The 25,258-nt window shown below is 34.4% G+C and overlaps 2 protein-coding genes across 2 annotated transcripts in view; one reads left to right on the plus strand and one right to left on the minus strand.

Annotated features, from left to right (window-relative positions):
• Positions 1–2,918: 2,918 nt before the first annotated feature.
• LOC125066532 (sphingosine-1-phosphate phosphatase 1-like) lies at positions 2,919–6,560 on the minus strand. Its single transcript, XM_047674634.1, has 4 exons — positions 5,949–6,560; positions 5,109–5,359; positions 4,559–4,731; positions 2,919–3,516 (listed from the first exon to the last, which is right to left on the minus strand). The coding sequence occupies exons 1-4, from the start codon at positions 6,349–6,351 to the stop codon at positions 3,099–3,101; spliced, it is 1,245 nt and encodes a 414-aa protein (XP_047530590.1). The 5' UTR covers positions 6,352–6,560; the 3' UTR covers positions 2,919–3,098.
• Positions 6,561–12,836: 6,276 nt separating this feature from the next.
• Positions 12,837–25,258, plus strand: part of LOC125066387 (lysosomal-trafficking regulator) — a 40,598-nt gene continuing 28,176 nt past the window's right edge. Inside the window, exons 1-8 of the mRNA XM_047674449.1 lie at positions 12,837–12,998; positions 15,966–16,060; positions 16,976–17,061; positions 17,545–17,702; positions 18,891–19,036; positions 20,178–20,326; positions 21,193–21,276; positions 21,405–23,650. Of these exons, the coding sequence (XP_047530405.1) occupies positions 15,983–16,060; positions 16,976–17,061; positions 17,545–17,702; positions 18,891–19,036; positions 20,178–20,326; positions 21,193–21,276; positions 21,405–23,650 (2,947 nt within the window). The 5' untranslated portion in view covers positions 12,837–12,998; positions 15,966–15,982. The remainder of the gene's footprint in view (positions 12,999–15,965; positions 16,061–16,975; positions 17,062–17,544; positions 17,703–18,890; positions 19,037–20,177; positions 20,327–21,192; positions 21,277–21,404; positions 23,651–25,258) is intronic.

Genomic DNA, 25,258 nt, shown 5'->3' on the forward strand with positions numbered 1-25,258 from the left:
TGAGCCATTAAGGAGTTTCATTAATTTTATCATATTCGACTATGACAATTACTTGACCATAACCACATTACGGCAGATGACTCAAATATCCGGATACCCAATAAAAGATTCGACCGAGTATCGTTAATTTGCTCGTCAGAATTTAAGAGTTCCGATACTTTGTCATTGATTCCATAATCAGAACGTTCCCAAACTCTCATCAAACAGCCCTTGAAGTGTATCCTTTCATCATCAAAATCGGTTCACCCAGTCAAAAATTCTGAGGTAAAAAACATTTTAAAAAAATGCAGACGAATTGATAGCCTCCTCCTTTTTGAAGTCGGTTAAAAATTATATTTTGTTAGTAGAATTTCTCCCTTGATCTAATTATGATTGTGGTGGACAATCTTATGGATTAGCCATCTTCGCAATAGATATTATAAATACTTATAATATCTATTTCGATATACAGATCTAGAAACATATATAATGATTAGCCACAAGACCATAAATTGTGAAACAATCAGGGCTTTCTTCATTACCGTCAAAATTACTGCACCGTTTATTTGAAACTAAACTGAATGCCTGGCTATAAGCAAATTATTTGTACATGAATAGATGAATTTTTAAAATTAAAAATAAATTTGAGGGGCCCTAAATTCATCTGTGCCCAAGTGCCCCAGCAAAGCTTGAGATGGCTCTGGAGATGGGACCCATGACATCGTGGATGACTGTCTTTTCTTCATTCGTAGTCCCAATACTTGTAGTATAGTACTTTAATAAATGGCAAAACAATAGCTTAAAATATATTTCTTATAATAGATTTTTAATGTGTTGCTCTTAGCTTTGTCTCTAAATATTTTGATTGGTCTATAATCTATATCAATCATACAGTATAAGCAAATATATATCGACCTTTCGTGACCCCGTGACGATGGCAACCTTAGGCCCAGAACCAATGTTCCCAAAATAAATGGCGATAATGCGTTGAATAATATATAAATCTATCATATTATTGACACTTAAGTTACATCCAGTAGATTTAAAATGTTAAAACATCAAAACATTAGAAATACATACGTTACTAGAAATATTATTTTTATCGTTTTTTTTTTTTAAATGCCTTTTAGGTATAAAACATTGCTAAACAAAGAGATTTCATATCATGTTAAACGAAATAAACTTTGTCTCCGCCGTATCAAACTGATAAAATTGTTAAATAAAACAATACAATCGTTATAAAAATATTTTAATATACATCTGTGCAATTGTATTGTATGGCAGTAGCCTTATCGTAAGTTATCACTGGAGTTCACGACACTGCGGTGCTCTGTGCGTATAATAAATTAATTAGTAACAGCTTATATACACAGTAAATAAAAAACATATATTATTATTACCATCATATTTGTTCTAAGCTTAATTTCCCAATTACAAGTATCTTTTCATGCATAGTTACATAAATATTTATGATTAGAAATTCAAAGTTCCTATGCAAGTCTGTAATTTAAATTATATCATTTGTAACGTGCATTAATTAAATTATTGTGATATTTTTTTTTTATCTATAACAAGGACAGCTAACAGCTTAATTATAAACATCCTAGTACTGTCTATAATTAAATGTTTTATATAACCAGACATGTTCAAATTTTCCTTATAAAAACTATGTTAATAAATGTAAGGTCCGTGTACATATGTAATATGACATAATAAATGTTAACGTATTTATTTTATCATTTATACAACAATGTAAGATTTTAATGTATCAAAAATATATTATATTTTACGATTACAACGAAGAAAACGATCGTACTTAAGTCCTAAAAGGCAATATGGGGAACATGTTTTTTTGTTCTTAGTGCTTGAAAAATTTAGTTACGCCACTGATGACAAAAAATTTAAATTGTAATCATAGTTTGTTTAAATAGAATGCGGTAGAGATTTTTAGTGTGATCATTTATATTTATTAAAAAAAAAAAAAAAAAGATTTTTAAAACAATGATATTCAACAACAAACATGTGAATATGAAATGCTTTTTTAAAATGAATGAAAAAAAGTGGATACAGATAATATTACGAAACTTTTCAAATCCTATTCTATAAAAAAAATAACAATTTCTAAATTAACAACTTCATTTATAAATAGTTTCAATTTGATCTGTTCGTGTGGTGATGTTTATTAAGGTTAATGTTTTGTAGTAATTAATTTGATATCTGGCACTGATGCACTTCAGGAGGAAAATCATAAAAAAATAAGGATATTATAACAAGTAACTAACTAGGATGGCTTTTGGTAATTTACTGTTAAATAATTGTTATTTATGTTCCGTTTTATGAAATACTTTAATGGTAATTATCAATTTATCGGTGAATACTAAGAACTACTTGAGAATAAAAGTTTTGCTTCTAAGAATATAAGAGAGTTTATAAGAACAATTATCATTTTTTATTTGAATTTAATAGTGCATTATAAATAATTATAACCATGGACGCAAACTTTAATTACTCACATACAATGAGTATGTAGCTGACAATATATTTAAAACGAACATCAATAAAAAAAAAATTACGAGATTACTTTGTGACGTCATAATGTTAAATTATGAACATAAATTATTCTCATATATAAAAATTTATGCTTGTATTTGTTCGTATTCCATGCACGCATCGTTTCGTTCTACGCACTCACTGCACTAGAGTGATGGTTTCTATTATAGTACCATCGGCGTACAATAGGTGGCGCGTCTTGAATAATTGTTGACAAGAAAAAATTAAACAGACATTACAATAAAAAGGAAAAAAATAAAAAATACCCAATTATAATACAAACTTAGAAAAACAGTTATAAGACTAAGCTCTAATAATCTATTTACATATTTTGTATATCGACCATACATACATACATACATACATTACGAATTTATATTATATTACAATTTATATAATTAACAACTATCTATCTATCTATTTGGAATGATCTAGTAAAATTATATCGAAGGAGGTGTAAATATTTAAATTCAACAAATCCTGTAAGTTCAACTCTCGTTACAAACTACAAAATAATCATTTCGAATCGTTTAATAAATACACTCTCCCACGACGAGGCTCGGACGCGACTAAATCTCCGTGTAGTAGGTCGGCCTGTTTATGAAGAGCAGATCGAAGACGGTCGGCAGCACGTAGGTGGTGTTGAAGCCGATGAGGCCGTACGTGATGTACTTGTAGGAGTGCTCGACGATGATGGTGTTGGTGTCGTGGAGGCTGGGCGCGGCGGCGCGCACGGCGCGGCGGTCGGCGCCGAGCAGCGCGCACGCCAGCGCGAACGACACGGACTTGGCCAGCGCGCGCGTGGCCAGCACGCCGCAGAAGCCCAGCGTGGTGCGCAGCAGCGTGCAGCCCCACATCTCCACGCTCGGCCACTCCACCGCGTAGGGCGGCGCCAGCGGGCTGGCCGACATGTTGCCCAGCTGGTAGTTGGTCCACGAGCCCGTCAGGATGCCGGCGCACACGCTCACTATCATCGTCGTGTCGCCCCTGGGGATGCAAGTATTTACATCTTTAAGTGACATGAAATTTTAAAATAACAATCAAATTATCTAAAGTACGATTTTTAATTCGAGTCAGTAAAATGACAAGTGCAACTGTCACTGATACAAAAAAGGGTTACCCGCTACAATAGTGATGTTCGGCAATCAATAGACTTCGACATTTAGTCATGCTTTATTTTATTAGGCACCACTGAAATTTCATGTGCTTAATTTGTGTTTATAATTCATCTCGTGCTCAGCGGTGAAGGAAAACATCGTGAGGAAACCTGCATGTGTCTAATTTCAACGAAATTCTGCCACATGTGTATTCCGCCAACCCGCATTGGAGCAGCGTGGTGGAATATGCTCCAAACCTTCTCCTCAAAGGGAGAGGAGGCCTTTATCCCAGCAGTGGGACATTTACGGGCTGCTAATGTATTAAATAATACGATTTTAGAAATATGGACCTTACCAGTGTATTAAAATTTCTCACTACAATATTATTACAAAGCTGGGAAAAAAAGTATAAAGAGGTTCAGAGGAATTAACACTAAAAGGTCAGGAAAATACAAGTAATTTTATACGTTTTTATTCATTACGGTTGTTATTGATTCCGACTTTGTAATAATGTTGTAGTGAGAAATTTTAATACGCTGGTAAGGTCCATATTTCTAAAATCGTATTATTTAATACAATATGTATTAAATAATACGATTTTAGAAATATGCTTTGATACTTAATAAAATAAAGCATGACTAAATGTCTATGTCTATTGATTGCCGAACAGTATCAGTGACAGTTGCACTTGTTATTTTACTGACTGGAATTAGTAATAGTGCTTTAGTCGAAATTCCCAAAATTATAGTCGAGATTCTATCACATCACTATTTATTTGAGATTAAAAACCTGCAATACTGGAAATGTCATTTTACTGACTCGAATTAATAATTTTACTATATCATTTCAAACTAATGTAGCCTTTCTAACTATTTGTCTATAATTTAACTTTGATTTGAGAACATGTCTAAGTTTATTTGTTCTTAGCTTACCTTGTGGGCGTCCACTTATCAGATTGAGGATGATATACAATAACAAGAATAGAGATGGTGATGACTAGTAGAGGTGACCATTGAGAAGTGAGCAAAAACCCATCCAGTTGGTCCACTACAGGAATCAAGACTACCAACAATGCTGATGACAACAACAGACCTGCTGCTATATCCTATAAAGAAAAAATTATATCCTGTGTATATATTCTTTAAATTATATTGTTATTATATATGTCTCTCTTATTTAATAGTGTCTTGGCACTGGTCTGATGTAGTGAAGATTATTGTAGAAAATTGTTTGCAGAAGGAATAAATATATTTTTATATTTCTGGTGCTTAATTATGAAAATTCTATGAGAACAATTTTATTGTGACTAACAAAACATTTGATTAAAATGATCTAATATATTTTAGAATTCTTTAGTATTAATTATGTCATATATTTAAATCTGGCAATATGATCCGTGTGATATATACATATGTGATAAATGATAGTCAATATTTTTCTTTAATTCACTTGTTAATAAATTAAAAATTCTTTATTCCTTACCAGAATGCTATGCATCCCGAGATAAACTCTGCTAACACATATCAATGTACACCACGACACTGCTATTATGATTCCCCAGTGCACAGGATACTGGTACCTATTCATGGTATAAAATAAGACTGAAAATGGTATGGAAACGCCGACCATAGCGTGGGTTGAGGGCATACCATACTCTATAGCCCACTTATCCTGCAACTTCTTAACTGGATAGCCAGGCCGAGGCCATCTTATTATATCTTTGAAGCCTTGACCTGAAAAGTGAAAGATACATCATAAGGATTTATTATTTCCTAAACAATTTACATTGTGCTCATATCACAAAATAAATATATATATTTTGTTTTTTCTGATATCAAGCAAAAAAACACTTATCCAATTAATATGGAACAAGGATAGTCATATACAGATGGCAACTCTACGCACAAACTAAAGATGCCTCGAATCTCAATCCTTCTAAATGAGAATATAATAAGTAATAATGAATAAAAAATAAAAGATTATCTATAATTAAAAGTATTGCTAATGATATATCTAATGAGTTATATTTACATTTAGTTTTAATGGTTTACAAATATTGATTTCTATGAGCTTGTTTTAAAAGATAAAACAATAATAGACAAACTTATCACTTTAACAACAATAGATCACAAAAGAAATCATCAATCAAATTTATGAAATTAGTTAAATTAATAAAATTAGAGGAGCACAATTATATTGAAAGCTATACATTGATAGTATTTAGATTGTTGTTAAGCATGAGGTGATAACAACATATGACTCATAACATAAAACTATAGACGTCCATATTATTATTTTATTTGAAAATCAAACACTTCATACCTATATACATAACTATAGTCCACACTAACACAACTCTTCTTCCAACAGCACCATCAATATTCCAAAACCAAAATGGTATAAATGTTGCATAAAATATTTCATCACCCAGTGCAGTTCCTAATACAAATAAGTAGTACCAGAATTTGTTATTAATCAAGCATTCCACCTCCTCTTGATATTCTGATGATGTATCCGTCTCGCAAGAAGACTGTGATGTCCCCGATATATCACTGGGGATTCTCTTATGCTGCCTTGCACTATCATTTTCAGTATTATGCCTATCTGAATGTATGATACTTGTTTCTTCACTTGAATTGTTCTTTTTATAGATGACACCAAAAAAGTTCTGTACTTTAACTACTAATAGAGGATCCTTCAAATAATCTATTATATTATCCCACATTTTTATTGGGTTCAGTTTTAACCTCTCTTATATAAATTGTTTACTTTTTTTTTCAATTGCAGTGATGGTCTGATACAAGGCCTTATCGAATAATTACATCAAAAGTATTTTAACAAAACTGAGAAGTAATATATTTAGATTTATTTTTTCGCTTGTACTATGCCTGTTGATCACATTCGTGATCTTAATTATAAGAGTTACATCGAATTCAATACTTCACTACTCAATTTCAGGCACTGTTTTATATCATTTAAATACATGTATTACATGTAAAAAGTAAAAAAAAAGTTTTATAACCATGACATTTTACGTGACAAATGACACTTGACATTTATCATTATTTACCGAGCATATTCTATGTGAAATTGTAAATTCTGCATTGATGCGATGCATTTTTGTAATACCTGATGATAATTTTACATTTAATTTAAATATGTAATATGCATCATTTTGTTGTTCATCCAACTATGCTTTTACGAGCCTACTTGAATAAAGTACCTATATTTTTATTTTATTGATCATTAAAAGTTTATAAGTAACATACCGATAGTATGATGTTATTTAAGAAACACAATATGACCTATCATATAGCGCTTTATACAGCGAAAGCATTCGTTCTTTATACTGGACATACAGAAAGTGCATTAAACGTTTCTAACAACGTTCTAGCTTTTGCTTTACAAGCTATGAATAGATTGTAAGACTTCTAGTCCTGGACTCAAGTCTATGGTCGAGGTAATGAAATATAAAATAATCCTCAACAACAGTCAAAAGATTCGACAGCATTTTACCAGATTCCGATTTTCTTCCAATAGTTATCAATGTCAAATTTGACAATTCTATACGTCACAATCAGTACTCCAAGTGTCACTGTTGTAGTTCAAACTTCAAACTTTAAATCAAAGTGTGTTTAGCCGCAAATCGGATTATAAACAATTAACTTTGTAATATTTTTTGTTTAATTTCCAACGATATAGGGTAGTAAAAGTTTTCCATATTTTGAAGTGTGTCTTTTTTATAGGAAAACTTTTACCCGCGCAGAATTAGTTCATGTAAGTCTTACAAACCCAATAAATAAAAAATGGTTTGCAAACAATTGCATTTCGTAATAGAATTAACTAAGAATTTTCCTTTAACTTAGTATAATATTTCAACAGGTAATCATTGTTTTTATATCAACATTGTTAACGTTAAAATATTATATATTTTGCTACCTTTTTCAGAAAAAAATATTTACTTTTATTATGGTGATGCACGTTACTCCACGCTCTGTATTTTATTTTTAATTATCGATTGTATTAACTGATTCTATAATTCATTCGACCAAAATTCGCCGTTGGTGGTTGATCTCGAGAATTTATCTACTCTTGAGATAATCTATAATATAGTATTAGAGTATGTACACTAATACAAATGCACTTTCTACTCGCTGTTATAATCTAATTGGAAACCAATTGAGAGATATGTATTATCATACATTTTCAATTACTAAGAACATTTGGTTTTGCATTGTTTGCAAGTTACATTGATTAAAATGCAATATTTATCTTAATGCCTGCTCTTGTTTATAACAACAATGTTTTGATTTGATTTGACTTATATAATTATATATATATAATCAAATAAAGCATAACATAATTATAAATGAATACACTATTAACAATGTAGATAAGTTTTTCTGCAGTTCATTGCACTAAAATGATTTAAAAAACAGTCAAGGTGATATATTTTATACTATTATCATCATTTTTTTTTTATGATTTGTTACCTTTGCCTAACTTCTTACAATATTCCAAAGTTATTTATTGCATGAAATTTAGCCCTTTGATAACATGACATTGAAATTTCATACATTACTTTATTTTCTGGATGTAAAATTTATTAACTCATATATATAGTTTTACCTTGAAACATACTGGTGGTGTTGTTCTCTGATAATAGTAAAAACTAATGGTTGATTAATCATTATCTGGTCCTTGTTAATTGCATGGGAACAATTAAGCAGATTCTCAATCAGCCGACTGCTCAATGGCAACTTAAGTCAAGCTTGGGAAAGCTGTAAAGGATGGTAATCTGTTTCCCTTTACTATACTAGTGAAACACTTGTGCTTGATAGAACCAGTTCTATAAAATAAAAATAAAAAAAATCATCTATGCCTAAGTAGATTTATTTTTAGCTTACTCTCATACAATATGTAATTTGTTTTTATATTCACCACTGAGCAACTTCTTGAATTATCAGATCTAGATTGTTCTGCAAGAATCAAAACAAGCGAAAAAGCCATACTGTGAAATAGTTGCTAAAATTAAAAGTTAGAAAAAATTTGCTTGTCTATAATGTCAGCTGTGGGTGTGGTGAATTGACAGATATAGACCGGGTTTGAAATAAGAAGTCTTGCTTATGTTTGAGTTCATTTAATTTTTTCATTCAATTACCAAGAATTTGTGTTGGCCGATCGAAATTGCATTGTCACAAATGACTTTGTCGCTTTTAGTTTTTTAAAGCAATAAATATATTGAGCAACTTCAAATAATTGATTATTGATATAATTTGTAAAATATTGGATGAGTAAATTTCTCGGGGATTTTTTAGTTACCAAACATAATCGATGTTTGAAATGTTCGTGTCAGACGTAATACAATTTCGCAACATATCGTTCCCACTTGTAAATAAACCTTACGCAATTTGTCATTTTCACCTAATACCTATTGTTTTTGTTAAATTGTGCGTACCTTTACAAATATGTTATGAACGTACATGGATATTATAAAGCAATTTCTACACGCGATATCATTCGTAATAACTTTCATCTGCAACGGCATAAACAGAATACATACACACGTACGCTGCATTGCATTTTATATGTGTTTTATATAATTAATTTACCAAGCAGACTAGAATTTGTTTTTTTTTTATGATACATGTGGTAAATGTGCAGGAAGCTCATCTGATAGAAAGTGAAATTTTGGCCATATAGGTGGTGCGGATGAAACTTCAAATTTTTACGCGATGTATGAAAGTGAAATTCAGCAAACGGGATTAATGCAAACAATTTCTCGGAACATTCCCCGTGAATAATGCGATAGAAGATGCCGAGAGATCCAACATCTCAAATACTCAATATGCAAATCCAAAGGGTAAATCCGGGCGGAAAGGACTTGAACGTCGATATTTGAGCCGCTCTGCGTTGAATACGGTCAGGTGGAAGAAACTGGTAGTGGGGAGCACTCACCCAGAGTTGAGAGCAGAACTCCATGTGAGGCGGAATTTGCGCCTTGTATACATTTAGGCGATGAATTGCTGAGCACACTAAGCTTTTTTGAGATCAATGTGTCCCTTTATACTCAACTGCTTCCATACATCATTGTGTCAGGTTAACTAGGAGATTACCGGTTAATCGACCCCGACGGAAATCGTACTTGCGGTCGTTAATCAGCTGGTGCTTCTCTAAGTACCACAGGAGCTGTCAGTTAATAATGGATTCCATTATTTTGGACATGGCTATCATTGAACAGGTCTCAGTGATTGCTACCACCATTACTAGGAGCTCGGGACGATTGCCGGAAAAGCGCGTTAAAACCGGTATCAATTTGGGGACACATGTCCGTAACACGATCGGAGGGATGCCATCGGGTCCACATTTGCCGGAATTTAACCTCCAGCATCGTGATATCACACCGAGGGATTGTTGGTGGTAACCTTCCTCGGTCATCCCGAGTCAAATTCCCCATAGCGAGAGATACGTTCGTCTACCTGAAGGGAGGCAATGTGCCCAGTCTTCAGCTTAGCAATAATGTTTTTGAGAGACCTAGCAAATATTACAACATAGTTCTCGTTTCAACCTCAATCAAAGCATTTTTAAAATGGTAAATGGTATATAAAAAATCTATTTGTGTTTTATTTTTAAAGTAAAGAATGAATATAATTTGGTGATCACAAATTTATTAGACTTGTGTTTGGTGTCTTTCGACTTATCGACATACTGGTTATCGAATTAACCAGCTAGGATAGCTAGTATTTGATCATTGTTTCGTATGGTGACCATGTTACTGTACTTATTATGTTTTATATTGTTCATTTTTTTAAAGTACATCGTAAGTACAACAGTGGTAGTCAACTCTATTGTATCTTTGCAGTCGTAGTTTGCGATTATTCATACGGCTATTGGGGATAATTTTATCGTTCTAATCTCAAATTACAAAACTTTTTATTACATGCTGAAGTTCGTTTCAAAAATCTATCAGTTGCTTTTATACGGACTCACTGGCGGAGAAGATTTATTATAAGCTTCGTCTCTTATTTTAGGAATAAAAACAGTAGTTTTATCAATTTATTAACTGTGGACACAAAATAGATCCGGATCATACTGGAATATTTCAAGATACTCTGTGAAATGTCCAAGTGTCGTTATTTTTTGTCGTATAAAATATTTAAGATAAAATCTTTTGGCTTTATACCAATTAAGATTGTTTAGGAGGTGATTAGTTAAATAATACATTTTCTGGTACTTTCAAATGTCAATTCAATGTAAAATATGTTTTATTTCTTTAATAATATAAAAGCGGATTTTATTTTACTGTATGTTTAGCAACAATATAATTGTCTGATATAGGGATAACCGTCTTATCCGAATATTTGTTAAATATCTAAGAGGAATCCCTTCTATTTAAGATATTCAATAGATTTTTGAACTATTAAGTATTTACTGACAAGGTAATTTGCTTAAAATATATATATACCGAGAGTGTCGTACTACAATATAACAAACTAACGAGACAACTTTATTTTCTTAGTGTACGTCACTGTTAGGCTTGTCACTCGCCGTCAAGAAACGTCATAGTACTTTACTAGTGTGTGTGTACTCGGTGGCTAACTGTTGGCCATTAATTTTTCGACGTGTTCTCATTTTTGACAGTATCTAGACATATAACAATCAAAGATTTTTTGTTATATAAAATTAGTCTCCTTGAAATATGTTTAAATGTTCCACTATGATTATTATTTTTTTCAAATAATCATATTTTCAATGATATTTTGGATGTGTCCCTATCTTTTTAGGGTATTTTGTCTAATGTTTTGTTTATAATATTTTTTTGTTTTCATGGTTGTAATATTCATTCGAGATTTGAAGACAAGAAATAATTCACAGTAGTGACAATGAGCTTTAAATAATATCATAATATACCGACGACAAAACCATGCTCAAATATATTAAAAATAAAAAAAATCAAGTAGATCAAACAAGGTAAAATATTAATTGAATACAAAGCGACCATCGGTTTGAATGAAGGTTTTATGAAGACCGACTTTTTCTCAAATAAAATTATAACATCAACTTTATATCTGCCGTTAAATTAATCCATCACGTATTACATAATAAAGGAGTACAAATCCACACTTATTTAACAACTACAAATGAACATCCCAAAAGCTTTAAAATAATACTAAAATCTCGAGCAACATAATAATGTTTAACTATACTATTTAACATTACTCAATAAATACCTAAATTAAAGCAGATTTTGCAGAACGCGATAAAGTTTCCAATTAAAGCGTTCATTCACTATTAAGCCGGGCGCGGACACCGTATCATACTTGTTTGTTGATAACATTAACCACACACACTGCTATCAGCGGACAACATTAAAACGACATGTAAATGACCGTATGTCTGTTTGATTATGTAGCATTATGTTTATATATCAATAGAATCGATATTAAAAAAGTCGAATACAGGATGTGTTCATTCCAAAATAATTTATTAGTATAGATATAATTTTTAGGGTTCCGTAGCCAAATGGCAAAAAACGGAACCCTTATATATTCGTCATGTCTGCCTGCATGTCTGTCCGTCCGTATGTCACAGCCACTTTTTTTACTATTTAGAACGTTATTTTTTTTTCCTTTTCAAATTTTGCGATTTCAATAATAAAATTATATTTTATATTCCTTAATGAGAAGGCTAACCTTTTCCAATGAATTTGAAAATGAGGCTATTATTGAAATGCTAATCTCATTATTAAAGATAAGATTAAAATATCGTTCTTGTATAACATCTTAACATGAACACACAACCTTTTCAACTTGTAGGAATTTATTATTTACAATGTCTAGGAATGTTGGTTTCTTAGTTTCTCGCGATATTAATTAAATTGAATTATGTGTTAGAGTGTGTGTGAAAATAAGATAACTGTTTGCCTACTTTTGCCTAAGTGTACGATATAATTAATAGGTTTATAGCTAAAGAAAAATGAAGATTTACTATGTTAATATTTTCAGACTAAACATATTATAACTATGAGAATGACATTTGAACTGTTCGTTGCGATGCATAAATTAGGCATTTTTTAAATAATAATAAGGCAGTGTTAAAGATTTTGTTATATTTTTTCCTAAATAACGAAGTATTGCCGCGGCCTAAGAATATATATTACATTTAATGACCGCTTAGATAAGGTTTCTTATAGTCAGTGTGTATCCATACAGTCAGACTGTACAGCGTTCGTAAATATCTCGCGGATAAATAAGTGTTTACGTTTTATAATGCGATTAGTTCTGATTTATTTAAGGTAATACAGTGATTGTGAAAGAAAGACGGAGTACTGCGCTACTACCCATAAATCGGTAGATGTGGTTACTTACGCAGGTTAGGTATAGCTATAAGTTCTGTGGTCTTTTTACAAATGATAATATAAAAAAATAAGCTTAAAATAATTAAAACGTGTACTTATTATACACATCGATTTACTTACATTGTAATTTTTAATATACGTTTGTTACATCGTCTAATAAAATAAATAATTTATATGGAGTTATTGTTAAAAAAGAGTTCGTTAATTCTACTGTCTTGATAGTTGATAATCTTCAATATGATGTCTGTATACCGAATTGTTTTTCATTCATAATCGTACTACGCCGTAACGCCGGTATTCTAATTTATGCAAAATGTTGTAGTATACTTAAATACTTTAAATAACAATCCATTTAAATGATTATTATTTTAAATTACAACTTCACTTTTTGATCTGAAATTTCACGGTGACATTAAATTAGAATAGAAAACGTTCTACATTTTGTTTATAGGTTAATAACTTATTGGATTTTACTCTAATAGTTTTAGTCGGAATTATTTCCGGTCATGTAGGAATACCGTTCCAATGGCCTTTGAGGTGTTGGAATAGACTAGGTATAAGTAGAACGAATAGACGTTTTTGCGAGCACACTTGTACATGAGATAGAGTCGCCGCTTTTTTTTAAATATCAGGTCTTGAGAACATTAGGGCAGTCTCAGCGGGCATACTTATAGTTCTTTCACAATATGTTTACAACAAAATGATGTATATTCACAATAATATAAATATTTTCGAAAGAAACGGTGACAATCATTGTATAGACACGAGGATGAAAGGTGAACTATAACACCTAGTTTCCGACTTCGCAAAGTTCATACATCCTACCAGGGGGACGGCATTCGTTTCTATAGCTAATAAGATTCTCCAGTTATTTTTAATTTGGCGTGTAAAAAATTTAAAACTCATGTCAAAAAAAAAGATAAATATGTGAAATTACTCAATACAATATTATATTAAAGATGAAAAAGAATCGATTTAGTATTTATTGATTTGTAGGCATGATATATATAAAAAAAAATTTGTAAATTGTGTAAAAAAGTGTAATTAAAATGGTGGTAAAGAGTACGTAAGTAAGCGTTTCTCGCCGGTTCTTCTCGGTATAATCTACCTTCCGTTACAGCTATACATGTAATTCAACACTAACATGACGATTCAAAAGTGCTTTTTTTGAGCCTACTTTAATAAATAATATTTTAATTTTAGTTTGTGGAATGTGACTGGAATGTACTTGTCTGTTTAATTATTTTATTACTTTTACTTTTAAGGTAATTGTTTTGTATTCATGTCCTGTTATACTGCTTTCTATGTGTGCTCTTGTTGAATTGTGGATGACATTTCAAAATAAGATCATATAAGCTATATACATCATATATTTATTTTAAAGATATTATTATTAATTTATAAATTATTTTTATCAATGCTAAGTACAGCCCTATCTATTTTTTTGTACCTCTGTGTCTTTCCTCTACCTTAAGGTTGCTTAGAAGAGATCGCTGTAATAGCGATAAGGCCGCCTCTAGTGCATCTTACTTGAATGAGGCTTATGTATGTTTTAATTGGTGTACAATAAAGAGTATTTTGATTTGTACATATAATTACGATGATACATTTATATTTTTACGGTGCTTAGGCATTACCGCCAGCGCATCAAAAAAATATTTTTTTTAATACGTAAATGCCTTTTTTGCTAAAGCATATTTCCTTAATACGCACTATTTACGCACCAAAACAAACTAAACAAACAGTAGCTATCTGAGTACATCGAAAAGTAAATACATTTATCATTTCGTTACATTTCACACAAGTGTATTTCCTAGAAAATGTTTTATCGCTACTATTTCCTGAACAGTTTCGATAAACATAGTTTTCATGTCAAATTTGCGGATGAAAATGGAGAAAGAATAAATTATATTAACCCGAGCAGCCGACGCCTAATAAATAGTTATCCTTCAACTTTGTTAAAAAAAAAAATGTGTCAAAACATGTGTTCCATAAATGATGACTAAATTTTAAATGAACTTTATAGAATGCGATCGAGTAAGCTTACGTTGTTTTTTTATTTTATATAATCCTTAATTATTTATGACCGTTAATTAATTCGATTCCTTCTCATCATATCTATATCATCATAAACTCTTAATATTGTTTTGGCAGAATTTAGAATTTTTAAATTGACATTTCGACTGACATTAAAACACGTGAACTATAATCGTGACCTTTCACGTAAAATTATCAACCCAAGTTTGTATTGTAATTTTTCCTTTTCAAGGCCGAGAGAGCCCGTGTAACCACAGGCACATAATAACTTCGTTTCCAAGTGCGGAGGCACATTGGTGATGTGAGGAAGGAAAAAAACATCTTCAGTCTATAGGCACATTTGCCCGATTGCCTGCCAATTTCATAACAAAAATTATAATAAAAATATACGTCTTTTAGTGTTATTGCTAACTATTAAATACTGTCTGTAAAAAAAACAATTACATTTAATCGCATTGGTTTCACATTATAATGCAGCATATCATCACTTATTTTGATATTTATGAATAAATCTGAGATCCGGTGAAAGTGCAAGGAGCGTTCTCATCACAACTCAATTAATTAATCTATTTATAACTCATACGTGATAAGCAAAAAACATATACATACTTACATATATGTATAACGGTAACAATAATGATCGAAATGTCGTTTCATATGAATATAGTTTTAAATATCGAAATTCACAATGTTTTTTTTAATAGATAACAAATTATACTAGAGCGATTTTGGTTAATATATTGCTTCTGATCCTTACACCTATCACATTCATACTCTCACACGTGCCTGAACCTGCGGGCGGAAACTGATACTTATATGAATTACTTCAACACAGGCGAGGAGGGTTTTGCTCAGCATTAGTACTTAACTAGAGCTAATACTAGAAGTCCGACTAGTTTCGATATAACAAAAGAGTAGTTCAAGTGTCATTTGTTTATTTGCAGGTTGACGAAAAGCGAACATGTCGACGGAGGAGGAGTCGAACGCCTTGAAAATTTATTGGGAACGATTCTTCAAAGCGGAGACTGGAACTTATGAGGTTTTTGACATGTAGTATGAAATTGGTAGGCGGACGGGCAAATGAACCACCTGATGGAAATTGGCTACCACAGGCATCGATATTGGCGTTATAAGAAAAATTAAATATTCCATGTGCGCCAACCTTGGGAACTAAGATGTTATGTCCCTCGTGCGTGTAGATATACTGAATCAATCATCCTTCAAAGCGATGTACAACAATAGTTTAGTACTGTTGTTTAGCAGCAATATATGTGATGAAGGGGTGTGTTGTTAACCAGACGAGCTTGCGCAAAGCCCTACCACCATGTGTACAGTATAATATACGGATACATCCCACGTTTGCTATACATGAACAATTACTAAAAATTTAAGAAAATGCTTTCTCTTTTAATACAACCCACTTTTATTGTCGTATTTTTTGAGAAAGTTGATTGTTAACTCGAAAAAGTTAGTTAACTGTTTCTACAAAATATATTTAAAATATAAACAAGTCTAAAGTATAAACTTAAATACGAATATTATGCTAAAGTAACTCTCTCTCTGTCTGTCTATTTTTTATGTTTTCATGTCTAAATCAATAAATCGAATATGATGATATTTGTTACGAAGCAAGCGTGAACCCCGAGAAAGGGATACTTTTTTATACCTAAAACCTGCGACAGCAAATACTATAAAAAAAATTATTAGAAAAAAAAAACTATTAATCCTTTAATCGCGATTAATATCAATAAACTTATGAGAAATTGTATTTTTTAATATTTATGAAAAGAACAGCTTTATATGTAAATAAATAATATCGTCTGATTCTGCATAACGCATGCTACGTATGTATATCAGCTCATTCAAATATAGTTCCGAGAAGTCAAGGCCGACGTCAATGATATTCAAAGCATTTGTTTATTCGCTTTGTATTCATTAACGTATTCTTTTTCAGAAATCGACATGGCTGGAGTTGTTTCTGGCGGAGTTCATAATACGTCTCAACGAAGGACAAAATGTGAAAAAATTAATAAATTTTTGGTAAGCATTCTCTGCTACCACTTGAAAAGTTTCATGATACTTCAAAAGTCTAGACAACTTCATTTGGAGCAATACTCCTTTATGTATATATACAATAATTTTAATAGCAAGCAAATTGAGACAATTTTAATTTCTTCATCTTCCATATTTATTGGAAAATTTAGTTATAGCTTCAATTTATTAATAAAAAACATCTTACAAACCCTGTATAACAACATAAAGACAATCATTATCATATAGTCATAATCGTAATTTATCCAATTTATTTGGGTCGTTTAACATAGTGTGTTTTTTGAAATATAAAACTGCAACAAAACGAATTGCAGCGCAGACTTACTGCCGGCTGCCTGTCTTACGCTAACCGTCCTTGAAAATGATTTTTTTTTTTCATTTTTATTTCCGTACGAGATGTATTCAATGCTAGCTTATATTAACAGCTATTTTTTATGAGATTGTACAGAGTTTTTTTTATATTTCCCGCAGTCCGGTAAGCGGCGTGGTGTCACTAGTCGGCTGCGAGTTGCTGTGTGGTGTCCATCGCGTTACCTCCTCTATCAACACCCACTACTCGCTGCCTTACCTCGAGTCCGCTGCTCTACCACCAGTCGCCACTGATGTCGCAAATTCTATAGAATCCGTAGGTCAGTCACCGAATTACTTTCCAACTATATTGATACAGTTCTTCTTAGTTAAACTAATCTTTTTTACGGCTGCAGATAATTATTCCATGGCCATGGCCAAGTGTTCAAATTCCTAATCGGGTTAATAAAAGTTATTTATTCGATCAATAAATTCTCAGTAGCATCTCGGACATTGGAAGCTCGAAGTTTCACGCTTCCTTGTCTCGGAAAATAAGCCGTTGGATCTGCGCGTGATCTGACTTCGGTCGTATCAGATTGCCATCTCTTCATAGGATTGTGAGAGTAAGAGTATTGAGAGCGCACCTGTGTTTGCGTACACCCTTTTACACGATAACATCTCCTGCAGATTTATGTATGGCCGGCGACACCGAAATCGGTCATGAGCACTACGTTCTATTTTTAAATTGAAAAATTATATGTAAAATAATTGTTTTTTTTTTTTATACATCCAATGCTTATTTTCCGTTGCTTCAAATCACTGAACGTTTTCTTGATCTTCAATTATAACGTCAAGATATTTTTATTCTCTATTTAAGTACACATTGTCATTACTCATTCGCTTGCCTTTGTATTTGAAGGATTTATAACACTTAGAAAATGTAATTGGTGGACTTTTACGACGCCTGACCCTAATTATTTTGGGAATACTGTTATTGGTTGGTGGTTAGCCTGCACTATACGAGTAATTGAGCGCTGATGCTTATAGATACGCTTAACCTAACATTTTCCAATAGTAGAATTTTATAACACAAATTGGATATAAATTAAGATTGGATGGTTCTATTCTACTTTACATTAACATTACATTAGCAGCCTGTAAATTTCCCACTGCTGGGCTAAAGCCTCCTCCGCCTTTGAGGAGAAGGTTGGGAGCATATTACACCATTTCGTTGAAATTAGACACAGGCAGGTTTTCTCACGATGTTTTCCTTCGCCGCGCAGCACGAAATGAATTATAAACACAAATTAAGCATATGAAAATTCAGTTGCGCTTGCCTGGTCTTGAAACCCCGGTTAGGATACACGCGTTCTAACCACTGGGCCATCTCGGCTAAGCAAGCTATTCTACTTTGCCGGAAACAATTTTATCTCGTTTATTGTTCCTTTTAATTTAAAGGCAATAGATATATTTTAGAATCGAATTAGGTGAACATTTAACATAATTGTAGTGGTTTATATCCACCACAGATACAAAAAACGAGGAAGTTAGTGCGAAATTAGTAAGCGCCTTTTCTCGCATGAACACACAATCCTCGACGGAGATACTGCGCAACTACCTGCTGGGCGGAGTCGCCTGGCGGTGCCTGGTGCTGCTCCGAGCTCTGGGGGTTGAGGTGAGATTACTGCTCTGTGGTAACGTGACATGGGTCAAACAAATATGATGATATTTAATTAAAAAAACGTAAATATTATTAATACATTTTAGATAGGACATTTTTAGCGCTTTGCTTAAAGAAGGTAGAATTTAAGAAGAAGAAATATCGGTAGTTTTGTGTCCCTATTACATATCAAATACATAGTATTAATAACGGCGTTGCTTATTTACAATTATATTCATAACAATAATTCAATTATCCACGTACGTCAATTTGTTTTACGAGCTAACAACAATCTTTTCGTAAATAAGTCGATATGAAACCTTATGCCATCGGCGTACGGTTCGAAATTACACAACGAGTTCCCTAGTACAGTAACACAGTGCACCGAGCTATCGACGCGTGATAGTTAACGACGAGCAGTTACCGCGACCCCCGATAACCGAGAATATAATACATGAAAATAATAATATAAACTATATTCCCCCCCAGAATTTTATATTTTGACCCGTGATTATTCACTAGAAGTTAATTGATGTTTAAATATATGGCTTATCATATATATTCTTCCGCCAAACAATAGTATTTAGTATTGTTGTTCCTACTTGCAGGATGAGTGAGCCAGTGTAACTACAGGCACAAGGGATATAACATCTTAGTTCCCAAGGTTAGTGGTGCATTGAATGTAAGGAATGGTTAACATTTCTTACAGTGCCAAGGTCTCTATGGGCGGTGACCCACCATTTAATATTAGGGATCATTTTCCCACCTGCGGCTCGCCTACCTACATCATAAAAAATTGATTACAAACATGTTTCTTTTATGCATCTTTACACGATACATAATACGTTGTAGATTTTTTAAAAAAATAGTATCGTCAAGCACACTCGCAGTATCGATCACAATTCGAGAAATAAACAAAGAGTAACATTAAGGCTTTTTATAATTTTTAGTTTAATATAATTAATCCAACAAAACAGTATTTAAATTTTGAAGACGCATCCATAGTCATATTATATGAAATTTCTGTACTCGTCGAACAAAGCGCGTATGTTTTAACTAAGGTCGTTTACGGTCTCAGTGAGCAAATAAGTATAACTGAACTGATATAGAGTCAGCAGCTCAAGATTTTGTAATCTGAATACGGCGCCGGTCGCAGGGTCTGTCGTGCTGCCGCCAGCTGAGCTCGGTGCTCATCTGGCTGTTCGGCGAGACGAGCGCGAGCGCGGCGCGCGGCCGCCCGCCCGCGCCCCGCGCGCCGCGCCCCCCGCACGCGCACGCCGCCATACACCACCTCTTCTCCGACAGGTCGCTTCACTTATACATACAATCGACGCAGCCTAAAGGAAAACCACCAGTGGGCCTTTGAAGTCTCTCGAAATGCCGCTTTTCGTCATGGCCATTTTTTTTGGACGTAGATTGATTAAATAACACAATGAGCTCGTCTCGTTAAATTAGATTTCTACATCCCTGAACGGCAAGTCCCAAGTGAGTCCCAATGGTAGCCTGGGCTCGCTACCACCCCTCCCTCGCCCCGCGCAACCCATACGATAGACCTGTCTAGACGCATCCGTTGGCCCACTGGTATTTTTACGCTGTGTTATTATTGTATATTTCAACTTACACTAATAAAAAACTTTATTAAAATATATTAATTTTTTTTATTCATAATTTATATTCTATTTAAAAGTTATTGAATAGGGACAGATTTATTCATATTACATTTGATTTAAAAGGTTTCTAGTGAATATTTTCTTCTTAGTTAGTTCCAACTTCTTAGTTGACTCGGTCACAATAGTGTGATCAGTTATAAGCCTCATCCAATATTTTATTTAATAAAATAGATACTTGGTGGTAGGGCTTCGTGTAAGCTCGCCTGGGTAGGTACCACCCAGCCATCAGAATTTCTACCGCCAAACAGCCGTACTCAGTATTGTTGTGTTCCGGTTTGAAGGGTGAGAGAGCCATTGTAAATAAAAATAAGGGACATTATATCTTAGTTCCCAGGGCTGGTGGCGCATTGGTGATGTTAAGAATTGTATATATTTTTTACAGCGCCATTGTCAATGGGCGGTTATGACCACTTACCATCAGGTTCCACTTACCATCGTCATTTGCTCGTCATTGCCTATATCATAAAAAAGATACTTTTAAATTGGGTATTTTGCTTACAGAATATGGTCCAAGCAGAAACCAAGTAGTGTCGTAAGTTCAAATATTTCTGCTGCTTCATCTGAAAAAAGTACAATTTCAGCAAGGTAAATATTGTACAATTAACTCTTACTTGATAACAGATTTCATATTATTTGCTTTATGCATAACGTAATTATAAAAATTTTAGCCTCACTAATGTAGTTCCGTGTTTGATTTCGACAACTTTTTCCAGACCGAGGATCAATGGACAATCCAAATCTGTTGGAGAATACAAAGTTAAAAAAAGACTACCGAAAAAATCCGATCAGACGTCTGACTCAGGCGACTCTAATGACGACCTGCAGATTTTAAATAAATCTATGACTATCAAAGTCTGTTCGCCTAGCGATGATTTCGAGTATTTCAGCTCTAAGCTACTGCGGTCCTCAAACGAATATCCCAATCAGAGCCTGTATTCAGATCCATTTTTCTCACCGCGCAAAGCTAAACCTAAAGCAGAAGATTACATGACCGATAAACACCGAGAAATTATAAATTCCGAAATAAGTACATTCGAATTCACTATTATAATAACGGATCTTTTGCAAGAATTGTGTAAAGCAGAAAGCAGCCTGTCTGGTTCAGAAGGATCCCAAATATCAATGCAGTGTATTAATTTTTCCCTAAAAAACTTATGTTCGCTACAGTTCGGGTCGTTGCCCGCGAACGCGGCGGCATACGAACCTTTAGAAATGTCTAGGGTAAAAGTTGCGTTAACCGAACTACTCATAGTGTCACTGGACCAGGTGCTCATTCATTCCGATCTGTGTGCCAAATTGATCAATAACGGTATCCTGCCGATGCTCCTTCGCATCCTCGAGGATGTCATTTGTAAATCAAGTGCCAAATATAATACCAAAGTTGAACGCGAAAACCACGCCAATGTTTCGGAGAAAGCGAACGAGACTGAATCTGAAAATTTGCTCAAATTCATATTCGGAGTCGCGTACTCCATCATGGCCTTTTTTCATTGTTTACTAATGCAATGTAGGACTGTAGAGAAACTCAGAGAGTTCACCGAACAATTTAAGCTATACAGCGAGTGCCTCAAGGGCGGCCTTCTCAAGGAGTGCATCGAGCTCATGATTCGGATACCGGACGTCGACAAGGGGGAGGCCGTGACGCTGATCAAGAAGCTCATAGAGTCGATAGGCAAGTCGATAAGCGCCATGAAGAGAGTCAGGAGCGAGGTGATCCATTCGGCGGCCTGCCCGCGCGGCCGACACAAGGCGTGCCGCGCGCGAGTGGCGGCCGGCATGCACCACCACCACGACATCCTCGGCGAGGCAGGTGCTGGCTTGCCGCTGCCGGCCGCCTGCTGCGTGTCCGTGCTGTACGGCACGCTGGCCTCGCTGGTGCCCGACCGCGAGGTAGCCGCGCACAAGCCGCTGCGCAACAAGATACTACGTGTCATGCTCGCCTGCGGCGTGTGCTGCTGCTTCTCGCCCAGCTTCCTCATGGAGAGCATCGTGCGCCTGATGCTCACCCACGACAGCGTCGCCACGCTCTGTCTGCAGCTGCTGGAGCACACCGTGTACGGGGACCTCGGCGCTAGCATCCTCGTCCCGAGAGTGACCGATCAGCTGCCCTGTTCCATTTGCGAGCAGAGCGACGACAACAGAGACCTCGGAAGGAAGTACTGTCCTCACGGCGTGAGCCCCATCGAGAGAAGGAGCGTGTGGTCGTTCCTGATACATTACAACTCGTTGTTGCAGTTGGATAATCATAATAACGTCCTACACGCGACCGTCGCTCACCTTCTAAAAGTGACGCCGAAGTGTCGGACGGAAATGAAATACGAGCTACTCTTCAGCGTCGTCTATCCGACGTTCATAGTCGCTAAGCACAGGTACACGATGAGACTCGAGGATTCGGCTTACTTTCTGACCGTATCTTGTCTCAATATATTCACGAGCCTCCTGAACACGGTACCGTTTGCCGAGCAGTTCATACAGAAGGGCGGGCTCAGCTACGTCCTGGAACTGGTGGCGCTCCCGGAATTCTCGAACCAGTGCTGCGCGATCCTCGAAATAGCGATCATTGTCGAGATATTCAAGCTGATAAAGGAGAACGCCGAGCTCACGTACTTCCGGGAGATGAGCTCGTTGGCCTCGGTGCAGATGCTGTTCAAATCGCTCACCGAGATGACGGACAGGTGCTACATGATATATGAACAGAATCCCTCCGGCGCCGAGGAGGGCGCGGGGCGCGCGGAGGCGCTGCGCGGCGCGAGCACGTTCTGGCGCGCGTGCGCGCGGCTGTGCGCGGCCAGCGCGTCGTTCCGCGCGTACGCGGCCACGCAGGCCGCCGTGTCGGGCGGCGGCGCGCTGCTGCGCCTGCTGCTGCGCGCGCTGTGCGCGGGGCGCGCGGACGCCGCGGAATCCAAGCTGCTCATCAAGATCATGGAGGCTCTGCTCACCGTCCAATTCGCTGTTTCCGGTCAGTATTTCGGCTACTTATTTTAGAGATTTTTATATTATAAACTGGCCCTTTTTTCGCTGTTTCGATTCTAACGCAAGTTGTATGAAGGGTGAGTATGTACCTCATCTTGACTAAAACATATTCCAATTAAAACACATTATCCAAATAAACACATATCGCACACTATATATACACTACACATTTATTAAAGGAACAGTTTCTAAAAAAAACCGTTAAATAATAATTAATATTTTATTTTATATATCATTTTAATATTTAAGTTTTTATATTGCATATAATAAATAATTTATATAAATTATTCTATTGCATCAACGTGTTCGTCAATTGATAAATAGACTAGACTACCATATCATACCAAAAATATACTAAAAGGGAATTTTTCGTTCCTTAAATGCTAAGTACATTTATACCAAAATTTGAAGATCGTTTGTCGTAAACATAATAATAATTAATTAATCACACATACTTGAGTAAATTCAAATTAATATACAGAATCTATGAGTCATAACTTGTCGCTTGTCGAAAACCACTGTCACTTGATACGCGGTCAAATTGTGGTTCGATATATTTCAATATGTGATTACAGTACTTTGTTACATCACATTAATTTTATAGTGATTGGTCAACAGTACGTTTAAAAAATATGTTCATTATGAAATACAAAATAGTTATTTTTGTAAACTCGTATAATATATTGCTTGTTGATCTGGAGGCTAGAACTAAGGCCTGCTGACTCTGGGCTGTCACTGAGATTTTTTTCACTGAAAAACCCAATTACCCTCTATCGGTCCGACCTGGGTTTTGAACCCAGAACTCTACACTACACTACTCTACGGAACTAGGAATCTGAGGCAATAGAATCAGAATCTAGCTATTAAATGACTAGACCAACGAGGCAGTCAACTAAGAAACCATGAATATTTTTCCTCTTTTTTACAGCATTTCAATAAAAGCTTGGTTTAAAAATATGTTATTACTATTCCTTTGATAAACAAATAAATCTCAGGCCATAGAATAAAATAGACAAAATATGGAGCTACTAGCAAACATTATATTAAATTAATCTGTCCGGTTTTACAATGTTGTCGGTGTGAGTAGCTTATTAAAACAAACTCCACACCAATGAGATCAATATTTATGGATATTCAAATGTCGAACAGAGGCTGATGTTATAAATTGATTAGAATAAAACAAAATAGAACCTCATTTATTTTTAAAATAATTAATTAAAAATAATCTTGCTAATTATTTAAGCGCTTGAAATTTGTGAATAAAATATCCACGGTTTTCATGCTACCGCGGATTCTTAGAAAAATACCCTTGATAGTTTTATATGTTTTTAATTATTACCATAGTAATCCCGTTTTGAAAATAACCCCGGGCAAACACTGACAAGTAAAAATAATTGTTGTTTTCGTTTTGGTGACTTTCAATGTTAAAATTGGCAGTTACTTCAAATTCTTAGAAATACATTTCGATTTTATTTAATTGTACAGATTATAGCAATGCAAATAAAAATATCATAAATGCAAAGAAACTTTGTCTATCTGTTACTCTTTTAAGGCTAAGCTACTGAACATAATTTGATGAAATTTGAAGCGATAA

This window comes from Vanessa atalanta, chromosome 9, assembly GCF_905147765.1.
Source record: "Vanessa atalanta chromosome 9, ilVanAtal1.2, whole genome shotgun sequence".
In the NCBI taxonomy this organism is placed as follows: domain Eukaryota; kingdom Metazoa; phylum Arthropoda; class Insecta; order Lepidoptera; family Nymphalidae; genus Vanessa; species Vanessa atalanta.